The sequence below is a fragment of the Parus major genome, chromosome 3 (genome assembly GCF_001522545.3).
Source record: "Parus major isolate Abel chromosome 3, Parus_major1.1, whole genome shotgun sequence".
Classification (NCBI taxonomy): domain Eukaryota; kingdom Metazoa; phylum Chordata; class Aves; order Passeriformes; family Paridae; genus Parus; species Parus major.
The window spans coordinates 98,019,832-98,039,981 of NC_031770.1; the positions used below are offsets into that span (position 1 = coordinate 98,019,832).

General features: G+C 39.8%; 1 protein-coding gene across 1 annotated transcript in view; it reads right to left on the reverse strand.

Annotated features, from left to right (window-relative positions):
* The window catches only part of ADAM17 (ADAM metallopeptidase domain 17), a 35,286-nt gene that overhangs the window by 13,012 nt on the left and 2,124 nt on the right, over window positions 1-20,150 (reverse strand). Inside the window, exons 2-9 of the mRNA XM_015620894.3 lie at window positions 9,848-9,980; window positions 8,234-8,367; window positions 7,215-7,303; window positions 5,041-5,209; window positions 4,361-4,491; window positions 2,578-2,667; window positions 1,402-1,515; window positions 717-861 (exon numbers count right to left, since the gene is read on the reverse strand). Of these exons, the coding sequence (XP_015476380.1) occupies window positions 717-861; window positions 1,402-1,515; window positions 2,578-2,667; window positions 4,361-4,491; window positions 5,041-5,209; window positions 7,215-7,303; window positions 8,234-8,367; window positions 9,848-9,980 (1,005 nt within the window). The remainder of the gene's footprint in view (window positions 1-716; window positions 862-1,401; window positions 1,516-2,577; window positions 2,668-4,360; window positions 4,492-5,040; window positions 5,210-7,214; window positions 7,304-8,233; window positions 8,368-9,847; window positions 9,981-20,150) is intronic.

Here is a 20,150-nt window from a genome sequence, read left to right on the forward strand (position 1 = left end):
TGCATCCACACAAAGCAGCCCTTAGAACAGGATTTTTTCTATACAGCCTGTTCACACCAGACAACTTAGTGACTGTGATTAGTGGCTTTTATCCTTCCTGCTTTTTTCAGCTCCAGCCAAAAAATATGGTCATCCCTTCTATGTAAAAAAACAACTACTAGAGTGATGCCTTAAGTTTTAGCTCTCATATTTTCCAGATTCAATACTGCATTAGTATGTAACTCTGAACTTCATATAAAGTGCTAGCAAGTTCTCCTCCTAACAGTTTAGTTAGACAAAACAATCCTTTTCCAGCCTGAGAACCAAGGACACTGCTGCAGCTTCAGGCCCAAGAAGTATGAACAAGAATGAATTAAGGAGAGCAATCTGGGAGGATGGGACTTCATATCCTGAAGCTGTAATTGGACAATTAACCCAAACACGTAAATGGACCAAAACTTATAAAAGTGTGAAAACTTGTGACTGGTCATTCATCTTGGGTGTAGCCTTGGCCAGGCTCTTGTACTGCCCAAGGTGTAGCCTTTGAAGGCCTTTAATAAATACCTACTTTATTCCCTTAACGCTGTCTAGCCTCTGTTCCAGGTAGTTTCTCTAGGCATCAAGAGTCTATGCAAATAACACAATATACTCCAAGAAAGTTGGAAAAAAGAATTAAACATCAATAACAAAAACTAGCTTCCAACCCACAACTGGGACAGGAGAAAAAGAAGCCTTGCCTTTAGGACAAATGCCACCATGGCTGTTAGGTCTGGGAGAGCCAACATAAGCCAGTCCAAGCGTTCCCATGTCAAAATCTTGATACGTGAAGAGATGAGCAAGGCACACATGAGCTGCTTTCTCTGCAATATCAAAGCTAAATTGCTTAAATTAAAAGAAAAAAAAAAAGTCAAATCTCTGTTAGCTTACAGTGCTTGTTATTATTCTATAGATAATAACATTTATTTTATGTGCTGGATGAGTACCTCCTAGATCTGGTGCTTAAGTAAGAAAACAGCAGCTGTTTAGCCATCCTACAGAGCTGCAGGAAATTCAACTAATGGCCAAGCACACTGTACACATTCATTTACATAACTTGTCTATTCATTTTCCCTTTTCACAGGGAGGACAAAGCCAAGTACAACAACTCAATGAAGGTCACAAGGCAGCCAGTCTCAGGGCCAGACGTATCAGGACTGCCTTTCTGACTCAGACCACATTAATAAGACTAATTGATGTCTGCTCTGTAATTATGCAAGGGAGCCCCATACCACAGGCTACAGGGCACAGTAGCTGGTTTGACTTGGTGTGACATCTACACATCATGCAGAGGGAGCAGAGGACTTTCACCCGTTACTACAGAGCAGCCATATGAATGAGCAATTCTCTGTTTAGGGGGACAACTTCTCAAGGGTTACAACTTACCTCTAGCAGCATTTTCACATCCCAGGCATCTTTCTTATCATCTGGGTAACTTCTTGCCATATTATAATGTTTTTCTCCAGATTTTACAAGATTTGGCTCATTGTGGATGATAATCTACATGTCAAAAAGGGCAACAACAATGAAGACGAATTTTGGTCAATTTTACAGCTACAGAAAAGGTTTCAATGTAATTTTAAATGCCTCAATAGATCAGTAAGGAAAAAAAATTCAGACTCAGCATGACCAATATTAACTTTCCAGCCTCTGCTAGTTAAATACACTAACTAAATCCTAAGTAACTATATTTTAAGTAACTCTTTTATAGGATAATATCAGAAGTTTTCACTGTAAAATTCTGCTTTGAGATGCATATAACTTTTAGAAAAAACCCCAAACAATTACAATCATTATAAATAACCCCAAATAATTTCTGAGTTCTAGCTAACCAAAATGTATGTTAAAGGATTGCTACTTTCCCAGTAATCCAGAATTAGTTCATCCTGTTCTCCACCCCCTCCCTGCCCAAGTAATGCTCCTTCTTTATGACTGCAGATCTTTTCCCAGCAAAGGGGGAATCTGGCTTTTACCATTAGTTTCCATGTCCCACATCACAGCTCTTGCAGTATGCTGAGCTGATGGAGTCCTCCTGTTTTTAATGCTGCTTTCCTGATTTCTGTGCACTAACTTCAAGATACCATCATAGAAATAGAATTCACTATATTCCCTGTGTCCATATACAAGCCTCTACACTAGCATGATGTCTAAGGGAGTCATTAAAGCTCTTCAGGCAAGATTGTTTGTTTTCAGCTGTGTTTGAGGCCCACTCAGGCTTTGTAAGCCAAGCACTAGCAATAGAAATATGAAATAAATGCATGAGTATTTCTGAAAGAAACAAAATTTGCTCATATTCAGGCAAGAAAAAGCACTTTTGAATTAGGAACAAATATGGAAAGATTCTCCCTAAAAATTCACATCTCAAACACTGCAAGGAATTCAAAATGGGAATCATGTTAGATCATTAACACTGGCAAGATGCTACTTCAGAGTGTTCCTGGCTAGAGTTAATAAAGTAGGATTTTGTTATTTTAGCTCTAACCCAGAAAAAATAATCAGAAACACTGCTGCTTAAACCACGTTCCTTTAACTTGGAAGCCCTCTGCAGAGTCCAGTGAATACCTGCTCTATCTGTATGCCGTACCCATTGAAGGTTCCATCGTCCCAGGAAGTGTTTCGGTAGATGTCATCTACTCTGTCTATCAATTCAATCTGTGCAGAAAAGGAAAACAAATTACCCAGGTGAGCATTCATGGAGTAAAAGACATTCAGAGAAACTGCAACACACTTACCTAGACACAGTCACCTGAATTAAAACTGAACCTCGTGTAAAGTAACAAAACAAACTGCCTGGATACAAGTACTGCTGGTTTTGGATCAGCATTATCCAATATACTTGAAAATTTTCCACCATAAAAAAGCAGCACAAACTTTTCCATTTATCACTTTTGTTTGTGTAGTGGAAGAGCAATAATACTAAGAACAAGACATTTTGGAAAACACTTTGTTCACGTACTGATTTTCCAGATTTCTTTGAGGGGAAGGGCAGAGGAAGAAGCTGTTTTTACTGCTTTGTTTTAGCATGGTGCTTAACTAGTTTAACTGACCCCCCCAGGCTTGCTACCCTCACCCAGCCAAAAACCTACTATTTTCCTCATTATGTTTCAAGGTTCTAGAAAGCCTCATGTCAGTGCTCACAATCAATACCTCCCTTTTCAAGCTGTTCTCTTAAAAATACCACCTTCTACTAAATATAAACAACCAAACTTGCTGGGAAGTGACATTCAAAGCCACTCAATAATAGTTTATGCTCTAGTTTTCCAATCACTGTGTTGTTAACAGTACCCATCTACCCAGGAAACACAACAGGGGTCAGCCTCAGCACATGTCACATGCTGAGGTAAGAGCACCTCTGCAAATACACCAAATGAGGCCCCCTCACCTGGAGAATGTAAAAGCATTTCTGGAACAGAAAGGTCAAAAAGCCAGCAAAAGTGGAACAGAGTGATTAGCATTTCAAAGAGTAAAGTTCAGAAAGAGACTTTTGACAACCAACAGGCCTTCAAACCTGTTTTCATTTGTTTTGTCTCCAGCCCCCAGATCCCCATACTCTCCCCTTCTGCTGAAAGGCTGTGGGTAGGCCTTGTTCTAGTTCACAAAAATCTGACAGACAGACAACCCCAGTGTTTTGGCTGGGTCACTCAGTAATTGGTACATACAATGCAACCCTGCTTCCCTCAGGATGGCTGAACACCTGCCTGCTGATGGGAAGCAGTGAATTAATTTGCTTGTTTTGCTTTGCTGCTGTGAACAGCTTTTGCTATTAAACTGTTTCTAACTCAACCTACAAGTTAGCTCACCTTTACCATTCTGATTGTCTCCCCATTCCATCTGGGAGGAGAGATTAAGTGGCTGCCTGAGGCTGAGCTGCCTGCTGGGGTTAATCCACAACACCAATGTACAACCAAACAAGTTGTTTACTGGGCCTGCTTTTAATTTATTGTTCTGGACAGAGAATCCTGAAAAAATGTTGAGAAGATCAATATGAGTTGCTTTAACCTCTCATTAAACATGCTAGAACTTTAAAGACGCTCAGATCATTTGCACTGTATTTCAAAATCCAGGAGACTCTAGAGCTCTGACTGAGAAAAGAGAAGTTCCTGGGCAGAAAATGGCATAACCAACAGAAGCATATGAAAGGAAGGAATTTGCTTTTAAGTGAAATTTGAAGACTACTGAACTACATTAGCTTCATTGTAGAATATTTTTAAAGCATGATTTAGCACTTTCCCAGGTAAAAGCTGTGTGTACAAAAGTAGTATATGCTGTATGTTGTTTTAACTTCTGCATCGGTGCATTTTCCTGCCTCTATTCCAGCAAATTTTAACACGGTACATTTACTTACCAAATAATTTATAGTGGTGCTCTCTTCCCCACGGCCCATGTACTTGAAGAAACGATGGTCTGCCACTACCAACATCTTGCATGTGTTCTTGGAGTCCTCTGGAGCTGCTCTTTTCTTCCGATGGGTGCTTTCTAAAGTAAGTATTTCAAACAAACACTCAATACTACTAGCATTGCTAAGTCTATTGTCCTTATTTAAGACCTGAATTTGAGTGTGGGTGGGCTTCTGGGAGGAGAATGGGGATTTTTAGGTTTAGTCTGTGGGTTTGGGTTTTTTTAATGGCTATTCTTAAATTTTGTCTTCTTAACAGTCCTCAAACTTACTTGTAAGGATAAGAAAGCACAGAAGTGAAACTGAGTTATTCATCAGATTTACCTACAGAGCTTTTATGGTCATCACCACAGCCTTAACACCTCTCCTCCTGTTCCTAATCACTACCCCAACTTTTGCTGACACGCAAAGGACACAGGAAAGAGACCAAAAAGTCTCAAAACCCCATCACAGCTCAAGATGGATACCCTGAGTGGCCACAGAGGCCAAACAAGTCCTGCTGCACAGTGCACAGAAGTACAAAGTTGTTTTAAGAGGCATGTGGAGTGCTGCTTCCCAACTCCATCCCCACAGTGAATTGAAAGAAATTTCTTTCAAAGATGCTGCTCACTCAAGGTGTGGACACTCACCTTCATTTTGTCTCCTGTCTTCCAGTCCTTTTGGCAAGAGTTCATCTTCACTCAGCTTTAAATAACCACATACTTTGGGGGACTGCAACCTTGAGAAATCTTTGATATCTTCAGATCTGTAGACCAGCAGTCTTTCATCTTCCACATCATCTACAAATCTCCATAGTGGCTGACAGCACAAGGAGAAGTTAGAAACATAGTGAACCCAAAGTCTAGATAAATACAAAACTTTATGTATGTACCATTGTATCTCCACAGCTTTCTGTCTACACACACAAATGCACAAATGCACTTCACCCACAGCAACAAATTTACTGATAAAATGACATTCCCAAGAAAGCCAACAGAAGTCTTATGCTCTTCTATGCTACATGGGAATCCAAAAGTCTGAGAGTATCTTAAAATAGTGCCAGCTACCTGATAAGGCCATAGGAGAGAATTTTTCATCTCATCAAAATCTGAGCAAGCTAAAGAGGCTTCTCAGGTTACCCTGCTCCCCTCTGTAACAGCATGGTGCCAGGAAGATATCTTTAACTGCTAACAAATGCACTGACCAGAAGCACAGGAGGAGGCAGGTAACAAAGAGCCTTTAAGCACACAGCAGAATGTAGGCTCTTTGATGTTAAACAGCTACCCAAGTCACTCACAAGCATGAATATTGCTCCAAAACCAAAGAAGACCATGAAATCCAGAGGAAAGACACCAATTCCCACAGCAGATGCATACAAACATCTTTTCACTTTACTGACAAGTCCTGTTATTATCTGAATGTTAAAGCTAAAGCAACACCACCAAATATGACACAGACTGGGACAGTTCTTTGGCCAAAGCCAAGCAACACAGACTGCCTGCATCTACAACATAGTGCACCTGGCTCTGGGTCTCCTCTAGCCCTTAGGCAGGGCTCTTGCAACTTCAGCCAGCCATTATCTAGCACACTGTGCTTTGGCTTCACAGCAATAAGGTCCCAAAATGTGAAAGCTGTACCATGTCAGCAGCCATGTCTGCAGCACTGAAGGTTTCACACAGAAAGGCAAGGTGTGAGTGCACCAGTGCTTTACACAAAGGCCCACAGCCTTTCCAAACCATACACAACTATCTTGAAAACAAAAGCAGGAGATGGCAGAGCAGCTAAGTCCATGCTGCCTTTGGGGAACAGACTCAGGCATGCTCCCTCTGTGACTGTGCATGGGAATCATCTTACCCAGGGCTGTCAGTGGCCAAAGCTGACCTGGGGACACCACCAGCGAGGCAGCATGGGCAAGCCAGAGGCTGCACACCACTGCCTGCCCTCAGCTGCACACACAGCCAGCCAGGGACAGGGGGCTGGCTGCACGGAGAGACCAGGCACACCCACAACTGCTCTGGACCACAAACACAAAAATGCTTTACTTCACAAGCAAACAGCTGTATGTTCTTAATGTAAAACACAAGTAAAGTGACTTGGGCATTTTGATCACATTTTTATACTTTAACATAACTAGATTTCTTGGATTTACCTATAATTCTGCGTATCTGTGGGTTTGGAGACAATTACAATATTCATATAACACTCAGCCATAATTACTGTTATTCAGCCATTCTAATACTGCTTGTGACTGGGATTATACTGCACTGAATATCTCATTATGACAGTCTGTAATTATATATTTGTTGAAATTTTTTTTTTAACCAAGAGTTCAAAATAACACAAGCAATGAAAACAGTGAAAAACAAGGGCATAGGAAAAAATAACCAGTTTTTCAGATAAAATATCGGATTTTCAATGAAGCTCTAAGAATGGGAAAACTTCCAAGATGTAACAAAGCCAGTTTTAAAAAGCTTCACAGACATTGACTCTGTTTAGACTGCCACAGTTTGTTAGAGGCCATGATCACCACTAATTTCTAACATTAACCATTTCTGTTTCTGAAACCCCCTTCTGTTTAAAATGTACCTTCTCCCTGATGTATCTAAAACATGCAACTGTCAGAGAATGTCACTCGCTAATAAAAGTCAACACTTACAAGCCAAATTGGTTTCCTATTTCTCTCCTTCCTCACCCCAAAACAAACATTACCTACCACCAAATCTAGTTTGAGCTACAGAAGTGTCAACACAACTAACTAGGAAGAGGAACACCCAGAGGAAAAGAAGGTGAATATCTGGATACAGTTTTCCACAGCAAAGCATACCTCGATATTGTATTCTTCTCCATCAGTATTGATTCGCACTGTAAAATCTTCATCCCCAATATGTGCCACAACCTTGGAATTATGCTCTCCTTTAACATAAGCACAGAAGAATTAAATTAATTCAGTTCTTAGCATGTGCTTCTGCACAGACACTGTTTGTTGGGGGTTTTTAATTGTTTCTAAACTTCATGACAAAAATACCTTCTTCAGTCTCTGTACTGTTCAATTTAAATAAAAAAAGAAATTAATCAGCATTTCCCTCAAGTCTCAACTTCCCAATAGTCATAGTCATTGAGACTCAGATTTAAGAGAAAATTTTGCAGGAAGTGTTGAGATGGCTCTGGGGATTAGTAATAGGGGACACAATATTTCTGCCAACAAAAGCAGCCAGCGTGCATCTAACTACTATCAGACAGCAATGTTGGCGTCAGCCTGCATTCCAGGAGAAAAGTCTCACCACATCACAAAGGCAACAAAGAAATCAAAACAACTTAGCAAAAGCATTAGTACTGCATGAGTACTAACAAAGTACACAGAAAGTGGAGCATGGTATCTTTGTTTACAGAAAAGTAATCTACAAAGAACTGTCTTTTAGTCTTTTAATTGAACAGTCTGGGCATCACTGCATCACCTCTACCTCAGCTTTGTGTTCTGGGGCAAGGAGTATTCAAGTCCTACATTCCAGCTGGAATTAAAGCTACCATCAGCATTTAACAAAAAAAAATAATTTGCCAGCTGCCGCTTAAGTAAATTATACCTTTGTGTCCTGCCAAACTAAACACAAGAGTCCTATCTTAGGAGCTTGATGCAATAAACCCTACCACCCACCAAACCTAAAAAAATCCCCAAACACACCACAAAAACAAAACCAGAAAACCCAAGGGGATAAGAATTACGTTTATTTCTTCATCCTAACCATATCTGATGAAAATGAAGGAAATACACCATTTAGTCTGCCCAAGAGACTTGAGCAAAGCTGTTGTTTCTCAGCATTGACCCATAGTCTACTTCATACTAACCAACAACATGTCCGGTGAAAAAGTCTTGCCATTGAACATGATACTCCTTTTCCTTGCCTTCACCATCCACAATTAATGCTTGAAATTTTTCTGAAAAGTGTTCAGCAGTTGCAGTTAAGTATAATTTAAAGTGCCTGTAAAAGAATTTACTTACATTTATTTTTAAGCAAAGTATACACATAACAGATACATTCAATCTCCATTTTACTGAGAGTCCAAAAGAAGTTAAAAAGCATTAATTCTCAAAGCAGGCTACGAAAACATATACTGTGTAATTCATAACTGTAAATATTTTAGAATCACAGATGTTTCATTTAAAAAAAAGTTAAAAAATAACCCCCAAAATCCAAAACAGTAGGTTTGTTCATGATGTGCCTTCTCCATTTGCAGTTAAGCAAAACCAGTTACTGGTAACTATAGAAGACAAAAAAAAAATCAGACCAAGAAATTTCTTCATCTATTTGAAAATAAACTATGTTGAAGTTCTTACCTTCTGACATAATACAGGCAGAAGACCATAAACAAAAATCTGAACTCCCTATATTTTTTACAATATATTGTCACAAAAACTAAACACCATCCCAAGAAGTAAACTGATAACCTTTTCTGGAAGAAGCCTTATGGGTTCTTGGTTTATGTGAGCTTTGGGTCAAAGATTTTTGGCATGCTCCTCTGCAATTATTCTGTAATTGTCATTGGCAGCCTCACCCTAAAGCCAGGGTGCATGAGGCAGTGCAAAACAAGGACAGTCAGACATCTGATCCCATTAACCTCTCGTAATTGCCCCTCCAAACTCAAAAAAATTGTCCTTTCAAATATTCAAAAATTATGCATAACTTGCACGACAGTTGAAGATGACACAGGAGAAGGCACATGAATACACAGAGGACAAAAGATGTCAGACAAACAACAATCGGTCCACATTTGTTAATACAAAGTGTTATTCTCACCCTGCTCCCCATTTCAGATTCACAGTTTCAGCACTCAAATACCTGCAAGGCACTTTTCTGACTCTCAGAATAAAACTCCTGCAATCTTCATGCCTGCTCCCTTCTACTTCTCCTCCCCCTTTCACCAGAGCTTTTATTTCCCATCTTATAACAAAAAGCAAAAAACCAAACCAAACAAAGATTAAAATAAGTATTTTATTTAATGGGACATTTATACTCAGTAGGAAAAGGATTAAACCTCCATGAAAATAAATACAGTAAATCTCCTGGCCAACACATCACACACACTTCCAAAACCGAAGGCTGAGATTTTCAAGAACCAGAAGTCAAGTACCAACAACATTGCCAGATGAGGTACAAGTGAGATCCAACCTGATCAGTGGGAGTAATCTACATGAAACTAAACCTAAGAATAAAGCAACAGAAATCCTAAATTACTGCCACTTCAGCTATCAGAGAAATAAAACAGAACTTACTTTCCCCTTTCCTCTGAGCCATATAACTCTGAAGTCAATATAACCATGCAGATCACTAACCTAGAAGAACTGGCCAGTCATGACAGAAAACAAGGTAACAATTTCTGGGTTTGAAACTGCACATTACTCATCAGAAACTGAAGGCAAATATGCTATTTCATCACTGATTGATTTAATGATTTAATTACCTTTGCAGGGCTGAAAAACTTAAGAGCCTCTCTACATGTGTCTCAGGCTGGAGGTCTCTCTTCTTCAGTGAGTGTTGCTGGATGCTAGACAGAGAGAGGATGTCATAGTCTGAAAGCATGGACTCAACTGTGTCTGAAAGACCAACAAGGAAAGTTTTAGTTTCAAAAGGCTTTCTTTCCAAATGCACACATTAAAAAAAGAGCGAACCAGAAACTCCCATTTCAACAGCAAGACCACAGTTCACTCTAATTTTAGGATAACTATTTTACATTTCAGTAATGGTCTATTTTGTGTAGGCAAGTAGAAATCAGAGTGAGACAAGACACAATCTGAGAGAGACAGAATTTGCATCAGTTTTTTCTACAATTTCTGAGCAACACACTCATAATTTTTACTGCCAGAGCAATGTAGAACTGATACCCTTCCTAGTTGCCCCCCAGAAACTAAATGGGGAGAATGTCCCCACTTCTCTGGGGTGAATTACTCTCCTCACCAGCTGGTCCCCACACAAATCTGAGGAAGAAAATAGTTTAACTTGGAAGACCTAAACCAAATGAATTGCAGATTGGACTGTATTGGGCCTTTCTGCCTAACAGTAGCCAGAAAACAAATATCTGCATAGCACAATCAATCAGAACTAACTAACAAGGCAACTCATATTAGATACCTTGGTTTCCCAATACCTTACCATCATGCAAGACTCCTTTTCCTACTCAGAACATGAAAACTTGTTCAGAGAAAGGAGACCAAGTGCCTGAACTCCTATGGGAGCAGTACACAAATTACAAATTCAGGTCAATATTCTGCAGATGTTTCCAGCATTAACAAGTTGCACAACAGCTGCTAACAGTGTTTGTCTCTTGCTGATAAAGCCTCCTACTACTTTGTAAGGCATTCCTTCATCAAAGGACCCATCCACACTCTTCCTTCTCTGGAGGACCCACCACCCAGCGAGACACCCAAAAAACACCCTGGCTTCCACAAGCACTGATAGATTCAGTTGCTATTTACAGCCTTAACCAGAGGCTCTTATTCCCACTTCTCAGCCAGACATGCTCACTCTTCACTGCACTAAATGAGGATTCAGATGTGTTTTACAAGAGACAGAAGTGCTCACCCAGACATTCTTTATTAAAAAAATTCCCTGTTTCTTTCCCCTCCATTTCCAGCTATGCTTCTAAACCAGATCTGATAGCTACCAAAGAGGTCTTCTGTTAAGGAAGATGGCATTCCTTCAGAACCCCTGGTCACTAGCTTACCACACTCAGCAAAGCTATCTCATGTGTTTTACTGGACTTTTAAGTAAGCAGCACCACTAACAAGCTGTTTTACTGGTTACTGTGCAACAAACCAAGACTGCCAACTTGAAATCTAGATGCTTATAGCTCTTGAAATATGGGTTTTTTATGGGTTTTTTAAACCTGACACTCAGTCAGGTTTATCCCCAAATCCATACCTCCAAAGCCCAGGAACACTTTAAGAATGCATGCACTAATCAGGGCAAGGAAAGCACCTTGCTTTTCCTATTGCATGGGGGTGGGTGGGGAGAATTAACCAGCTACGTACAGCCACACATGTGCTTGTGTGCACTGAAGTGAGGAAGGCACAGAAGCAAAGATGACTGTCACAGCCCTCGGGGCCCTGCACCAGACTAAGTGAGGTATGGGCGACACGGCTGCTCTCTTGGGCAGCAGAAGCCACTGAGCAGCATTTCCCAGGCTTCTCCCTCCCCAGCCCTTGAGCAACACAGGAAGGGCAGTGCAGTTGCAATTTCCTGATTTCTGTTTACAACCCACAGGTTGAGAGCTCCTGCAATTGATTACCATGTGTTTCGGGTTATATGCAAAGAGAAGTTTCTATCACTGTATTTTCTGTTGTGGGGATTTTCCCCATATATGCCCCACTGCTGCAGGGCCTTCATCTTTAGGTTGCCATATGCTGCAAAGCTAGTTCACTAGAGCCACACTGTGAGTAAATGCCTAACTTCCCCCTCCATACAGCTCTTTTTTTGTTAAAAAGTCTGTTCTAATTAATTGCTTTTTGTCTGACATCTGCCCTCATCCAGAGCCACCTAGGAAGGGGGTAGGAACAGGCAAGGAAATCAATTCTGGAAAAAAAAAACTTATTAAACCACCTTGTTCTGAATTCTTTTAATCAAACTCGAGATTCTCTCACCACACTCAGTTAGAGCTAACCCCTCAATTAAAGTGAATGTTGATATACAGGATATCCAACATTGGTTTATGATACAGACCAAGTGTATGGTACGTGGGGCATGAAACAAGGTGTGGTACCACTGTCGTGCTGTTCGGGGACTTGCCAAGAACAAGGTCTGCCCAAGAGGCACAACCCCAGCTACAAAACATTACTGTCCATTTCCACCTCTGCCTTTGAAGCACAGACCAGAACCAAGAGAAAGGCATGCCAAAGAGCAAGATGCAGTTGCCGCTATGGCCAGACAAAATGTCTCAGTTTCATGGCAAGAGAACTGAGAAGTCTGCTAAAAAAAAAATCCAGCTTTTTTATTTGGTAGGCAAGTCCTACTCCACCTTAATATACACAAACACCCTTCTGGAAATGCCTCACAGAGACACAGGAAGGGTAGTAAGAACAAGACCTAAGAAGTTCACAAAGATGAGTAAGATGATTCTATTGAAGTAACAAATGAAACACACGGCACTCCCAGTTCCTGTAACCCTGAAACAAGAGTGCACTTGTTCATATTTCCTCTTACCCTTCCTAAATTTGTTTGCCTTTAATTTTACTTACAACATAAGTAGAGGCTTAAGATACGCTGCTCCCAGACATAATCTGTTAACTAATTATGGTATCAGACAGATGTGGAACAAATATATTGGTTATATACTCAAACCAAAATTTTTTCTGTAAAATGTTCATATGGCAAAAATGAAACCACGTTCATGGCTTATAGAAAATAAAAGATGAAGTGTCATTATTTTAAAGAAAACACAGAACTGTACAGAATCCAACTGTACAGCAGTCTGTGGATGGGAGCCATAGAAAGCATATATTTGACTTTTTATTCAAGTTTAAAAATATTCATGGTATTCCTTCCCCATTATCTTCATTATGGTCCAAGAGTCATTTCCCATGGGCTTCAACAGACCTGAGCTTAGTTTTCCCAAACCACTTTTTTTGCTGTTCTTTCCCTCCCACACCCCCCTAGATTTCTGAATTCCTGTCTTTTTAGAGAACACCTTAATTGCATCCTGATATGGCAACTATTTATTTATTGTGACCAGCCTTCACCTGATGGTACCTTCTTTTCTGGAGGGAAACTTCCCAAGAAAATACAGAAATCAGGTTTGTAAGAGAGACAGTGAAGGAACATTGGTGACAAGATGGTATCCCAAAGCTCTCAAGAAGAAACCCACAGCAGTGATCCTTCTCTACCCCCAGCTTTGAACTCACCAACTCCTCCCTCTTTTTTTTCACCTTGTTTCTGGGCTAAAAGCCTCCAGACTTATCACAGGAAAGTATCTTTTAATAAACTCTGCTCCAGCACCAAAGACCTGAAGAATGCATGGGGTAACAGCTTGACTGCCTGAGTTGGAGGCCACTGCATGTATTTCAAAAGAAGTTTCTCTTTCAGTGCTCAGCCAGCAATTCAAATGCCAATGTCACCATTCTCCAACCAGCTTGGCTTTCATAAGCATAACAGTAAATTCCCATGATCTCATGCCCCATCTATTGTCCGGAACCCAACAAGTAAATGTGGCAATTCAGCCATTTCATAAGCATTCTTTTGCACTGTATTATTTATAGAAAGGTTAAGCTTATCGAGAAGCACAAAGATTTTTCCAGAAGATATAATTAACATTTTTTAAAACTCTTTTCAAAATTATCCCATGATAGAAAATGTTCCTACCTAAAACTCAAGATCCAAAATTAAAACCAAAAGTATTACTTTTGGGATTTAAAAAAGACACTAGATAATCAGTGGGGTTTGCAGGAATGATTGTAATTATTTCTCCAATCATCCCAAGAGAATAAAAGCAGAAATAATTTTTCTGTCAAAGGCACTGGAATGGGATGACAAGCCTACAGGGAGCAGTTCTAGAACAAGCACTGCAAACACACTCAGGAAGGATTTTGCAGTGGGACTGTTAAATCAGTTTCATCTCTGAGACTGAAAAAGGTGCTCCAGGCTGCATTTCATGCGGTACTCATTGACTGCACTGATTTCCAATGGGTATCAAACACCTACTGAAAGTTTATGAGCAGTTGACTAGTAACAATTTTTCTGATTCAGATGAGGACTGACTGAATGGTTGAAGTGCTCCATATTCATTATTTTTATTATTTAGTTTTGTATGTTCTTTTTGTACATTTAAATATTTTAATTAAAGTTACCAAGTACAGTAATTTGAAATATAATTCAGAGACTCAGAATTTAGACCAAGAAACACAGACTGGAGTCTTTCCAGCTTGAACCACAAGAGCTAAAGCAGGTCTCCATCACTCTACATAAAACAGCTGCCCCTGTGTTTGTAGTTACAGCCGCTCACCAGCTGCAATACAGCCGGATCATTTGGCTGCAGCACCATTCCAGGGAATGCTAATGGAGAAGGCAAATATAGTCAGTATTTCAACTGGGCACACAAATGGTCTGTACCAGGCAAGAGGTGATGCAGTCCTGCCTAAATGTTTGTGGATACCTTCTCTGAACAGCTTATGCTGCTTTTAGGAGACTGTTGATGAAGAGGACACATTGAGAAAGTTCATTGTGGGAAAGCTGTTTTGTAACAACTCCTTGCTCCTGCTGTTACATCTTTCTCCAGTACATCTAGTACAGAGACATTGCCAGAGACACAACACAAAGTGAATTGAAACACTAATCCCACACAAAACAGCCCATGCCTTTAACAGTTTAGATAAATCATGTTTACTTGTTTCCACTGAAGAGTGGTTGCTGTTTTGCTCATCAAGAACATATAAACAGAAGAACTTGTGTGAGAAGCAAGTTCAAAGCAAGAACCGAATGCATGTCAGCAGTCTAACAAACCATAACAAGATAAAAGTTTACACTCTGTTTGAGCACATTTCTGGACAAACCTGTTGGTAAGAATGGCCACCACGTCAGCACTGCTGATGTTTTAGAAGGCATGTTTTTGACTCGATTCCAGCTGCACCAAACTAGTTAAACCACGTGAGAAAACAAGGTGCCCGCACTCAGTCACTCAGTCAGCAGCAGACAAAGCCTCGGGGTATGGTTACCCAGCCCTTGTGCTGGGAGGTCAGGGATGCTGCTGCTTTATTGTCCACCAGCTACTCCACAGTGCACTTCTGCAGTTACACTGGGCAACTACTCTCTCCTTATCACACATTTAGACATGCCAGCGATGGCTATCATGGAAAAGCTGACATCTTACTAAATACCCTTTAGTTCATCTCAGGAAAAACTTGTTCATGTAGCTGCACCTTTATATTACTCCAAAGTTTTTTTCCCACAGTAAAATAAACATCTGTTTCTAGGCAGTGAGAATATTTCCTTAAGGGTGCAAATTCTGTTTAGCAGAAGCTGTATAGATAATTAAGCTGCTGTTTCTGGTGGTTTTGAATACAGCTGAATACCCACAACGGCTCCTACATGTTACCTCACATACTTCCAACTTTGCAAATTATCTCCTTCACTAATCACATCTTAAATAAGGACCAGGGAGGAACAAAACTCATACCGCTGGATCTACTTGATTTAACAACAGTCTGTCCTATTAATGACAACAGACCACCTTACAAAGGAAAAAAGAAAGCAATACCCTGCCAAATACTGACATTATAAAAAATCAGGAAGTCCACGGAATTAACATCCTCATAATTAAAGTGAAACAAGGGCAATATAGCCATCCCATCTTACACCAGAACAGCATCATATGACTTGATGCTCAAAAAAACCCAACACAACACACCCCCATCACATGCTTTCATACATCATGCAGAGAGGAACTGCCCTATCACAGGATGCAGTGTTCTCTGGAAACAGATAATTTGTCTGGCTCTCAAAAAACTACAAGCCTCACTACTGTACAAAGATACAACATCACAAAATCCTGCTGTGTCACAAAATAATTTCAAGTGGAGCTGATTCTAGGCAGACATTAATTACTGTCTAGACTACAGTTGTGAGAGCAACCCTTCACTTATGACTGCATTTCTTCTGCTTGTGGACACAACTTTAGACTCAATCACGCATGAACTTCCAAAATTTGAAGCACATCACAGGTACTGAGGGGCAGAATTTTACTATTTCAGTGACAACCCAAAAAGGTGAGAAAAAAGGTGTTCTTGTCTAACACCTATTGTTAATTAATATTAACACCTATAATTATGGATCAACATCTACTGGGTAGCATCTGTAGGTGCCTCCCTTCATAATAGAGTCCCCTTGCCTTCCCACTTCCCAGTCCATGCACCTACATAGGTTAAAAATTCAAATATCATGGAGGGGAAAGAAGTACAAATAATACACATTAGGGCAGCACAGGAAGACAGGGATGGATATTATGAAGAGATGGAGGGCATAAGTGACAAAGATGGGCAGTGCTATCACATGTTATCTCCAAAAATGAAAGACATCAGGAAAACCATTAGAAACATTGAGAAGGTTGCAGGACATCCCCAAAACAGGCAAGTTCATGTACTGCACATGAAGATCACAGAAAAGGACAGCAGGATGAATTGCTCCTTGTTAAAGAAACCTGGCTCTTGGTTCAACAGCAAAGCATGACCTATCATCAGTCTGGCAAACAGGCAAACTCAGATTCCTACAGTTTATAAAAAAGCTGGGGTGGGGGGGAGGAGGGTGCAGAGAACAACCTGCTTATAATGGAAATTAAATATAAACTTCTATCTCAAAGACAAATCTCTGCTGACTGCTAAACACACAATTAAATCCTAATGTAAAGTCAGAGTGCCAAAGTGTTAGAGTATGGCTGGCTGTGCTTCCTCACTCGGCTCTTCCAGCCACAGAGCAGAAATCCATGCTGGGGCTTCTGCACATGCACACAAAAACTCCAGAGTGGCAGAAGCATGAAATTGAGATGAATCACTGCTGCTATCAGCAATGTACAACAGCAGTGATGTTGTCAGTTTTTACTGGGGAGAAAATTAAACCACCCTAAATCTTAAATGCAAACAAGAATTTTACTTTTTGTCTGCTTAAAGGTCAGAAAAAATTGGCACTACTATAAACCAAACTCATGCTGAGCACTGGATTACACACCCATTACAAAAATCTTGCAATAGTTGAAGGTAATTCTTATTAATTAGAATTTAATGTAACATTGACATTCTTCGTGTTGACCTTGAGTGCTTTTCACAGAAATTACACTTCAATCACTTTTTTCAGTTGGAAATGGAAACACTGACCTATTCACATGAACAAATGAAAACAAACCTGAGAAAAGTACTTGAAAACCTTGCCATTATGTAACTTAATGGAAAAGATTGCTAATCCACAACACAAAATAATACTGATAGTTTGCATTCAATAGGGCCATGTCCACACCAAGCATCTGGCATTTATACAGAGACAAAGACACTGCATCAACAAATTCCCACAAGGATTTTGAAATAATCCCGCCACATCCTGGGCAGGGACTACATGGTGTGGGACTGTGTGTCCTTAAATTCTCCACCATGTGATGCATGGTGAGAAACACACTCAACCTTCAGCTTTTGGGGACAAACTGCAAAACCAGCTCCATATAAAACAGTAATCTTGCTTCAACAGATGTCCAAATGGGGTAAGAAACAGTAACAAAAAAGGCAGATCATGGCAGGGAAACAAATAATTTGACCCTCACCTAAGTCTTGCCTTAGTCTCCAACAAAAGCTTCAGTCCAGCAGGATAAAATTTAAACTTGCATTAAGATTTTTGTCACTAATTATCTCACTGCACATTCTTGACACTGAGCTAAACTTTCAATCCCTAAACCCTTTGGCAGCAAGTTACATTCCTGGCCTTTTCGACTTCCTGCATTTTGTCATACCAAGTGTGAAGAATTCAAAACTGACTGTAAATCAAATTATGCTGCCCTCTGTATCAATTAACTCCCCTGGTTTGTTCATCAACACCACTATGATGTTTTTTTCAGTCAACAACTTCTAAATCTGAGTCTTCTGATGCGCATTAGGTAGGTTTGCACCGAACCATTTGTAACAGGTCATTTCTCCAGCTCACACAGTTGTTCTGAGTTCTGCATGGTATTTCTGCAGTGTGGAGAAAAGACTAGTGAAAATCAGGATATCTGCCTCAGATTTTATTAGTGCAATCTGGCAGGTAGAAAATGACTGCCAGCAAGTGATGTAAAGAATATCGTCTTCCCAGAAAAGGAACAACTATCTTATTTTAGTTCCCTGTCTAGCTTGTGACAAAAAGTTCTCATTCAAAAGAGGTAACAGTGGAGTAAGATACGTTTTACACCTGGACTCTGTTGGGGGTAGTCCTGGATCCTGCTGTGTGGCAGCACACAACTTGTACCACCGTATTGTAATACAGATTCAGGCAGTTTTTTAGATATATTCAGTGACCTGTTCACCTATTCAGCACCCAAACTGGATATTTGCACTGTTATTCTTTTCAAGTACATTAAGCTCTGTTACCATTCAGGTACCTCTGAACTTCAAGACAAACAGCATAAAAAATTTATAGCTATATAAGTTTATCTTCAGAGATAACAAAGAGAAAAAATTTAAAATTTTGAAAGAGTTGCCATTAATTTTTTGAGGGCTAAACTACAGTATCAGTCATTGTATGGAGTAATAGAGTCCCACTTCTCTAGAAACTGATCCCTAACATCAACATTATTAAAAAAAGTACACCTAAAGACAAACTGAGGTGGATACCATTCTGCCTTCATCTCTCACCTGGAACACAGCCACTTCCACCCCCCAAAAACAACGGGGCAGGTGCTTGGACAGTCACACTGTGAGCTGCTCCACAATAATGGAGTTCACAGAGAGAAAATATACCCTTTACTGAAAATAAACCAAAACCAAGCAAACAAAAACCCCAAACCACTAAAAAAACCCCAATACCAACAAAAAACAGAGATTAGCTTCCAGACAGCTCACATTCCATGAATGTGCTCACAGGAATGGGGAAGGGATTGGAAAGCTGAGGTCAGGTTGTGGCAGTCCCATTTTAGATCAGTTTAGACTCCTGGAGCACCACACCCTAAGATTACTTCAGACAAAAAAACTGGAAAATGAGCCACATCTTTTTATCACTTATTCTTTGCTGAATAAAATTCTTTTTTTCACTGTATAATCTTTTTCCCTCCTTGCAAAACTTAATTCAGAGTGATAAGCAAGAAGTTCTGAACAGAAATCACAAAATGTTAATTCATGAAACTTCCTTAAGGATAGTGCTCATTAGAAAACTGATTTCAGTTCCCAAAATTTAAGCTGTGGACAAACAGAGCTTTCAAAATGATAACACTGAAACTATTAGAAGGAAAAGATATTTAGAAAACCAAGCTGTAAAATGAGGACAGCAGAACTCCAACAAAAGAAGAACATAAAACCACAATAAAATAGACAAAGGTATTTTTAAAAGCAGCTTGTAAAATGCATAAAGCTAATACTTGAAATATTTTTTATGAGAAGAAACCAAACAGCTAAATAACCAAAAGAGCTTGTAAAACAAGTAAGCTGCAACTACAGCCCAAAGAATGGATGCTAAAGGCCAGTACAAATAATTGACCTTAGTATTCACTGCAGAAGAGATTAAAAAGTGCCCCAAAAAGAACTTTTTGTCATGATAGGATATATATAAAGACCTAAGTTTGAGACTCAGGAAAAGAGGCTTTACAATAAGTCAAGAAAATTACCAATAAATCAACAGGATATGAATGTATTAACCCAACAGTTACAAAGCACTGCAAAAATAGAACTGGTCAGCTCCTAACTGTGGTATGGGACAGTGCCACTGGTGTAGTGCAGGGGGTCAGAAAAAAACAATTTCCACTCCAGGTACCATCTAAAGGCCTAATCAACAAATACATTCAATGTCCTGACCTGGCAAACAGGTAACAGTAACAAGTACATGTAAGTTACTAGATCTGAGGCTAAATAAGATACTAGGAAAGTAGTGCCTCCTATATATTAGCATGTATAGCATATGTATATGGGAGCAGTGTATGGATAAAAGTAACAGCTAATGTAGCACACACAGATTTTTTTCAAGCTCCCTCACAAAATACTTTTGTAAATTCAGTTTACTGGACAACAAAACCTGTGATGAAATTCAAGGTGTGAATGTGTGAAATAACACATGAG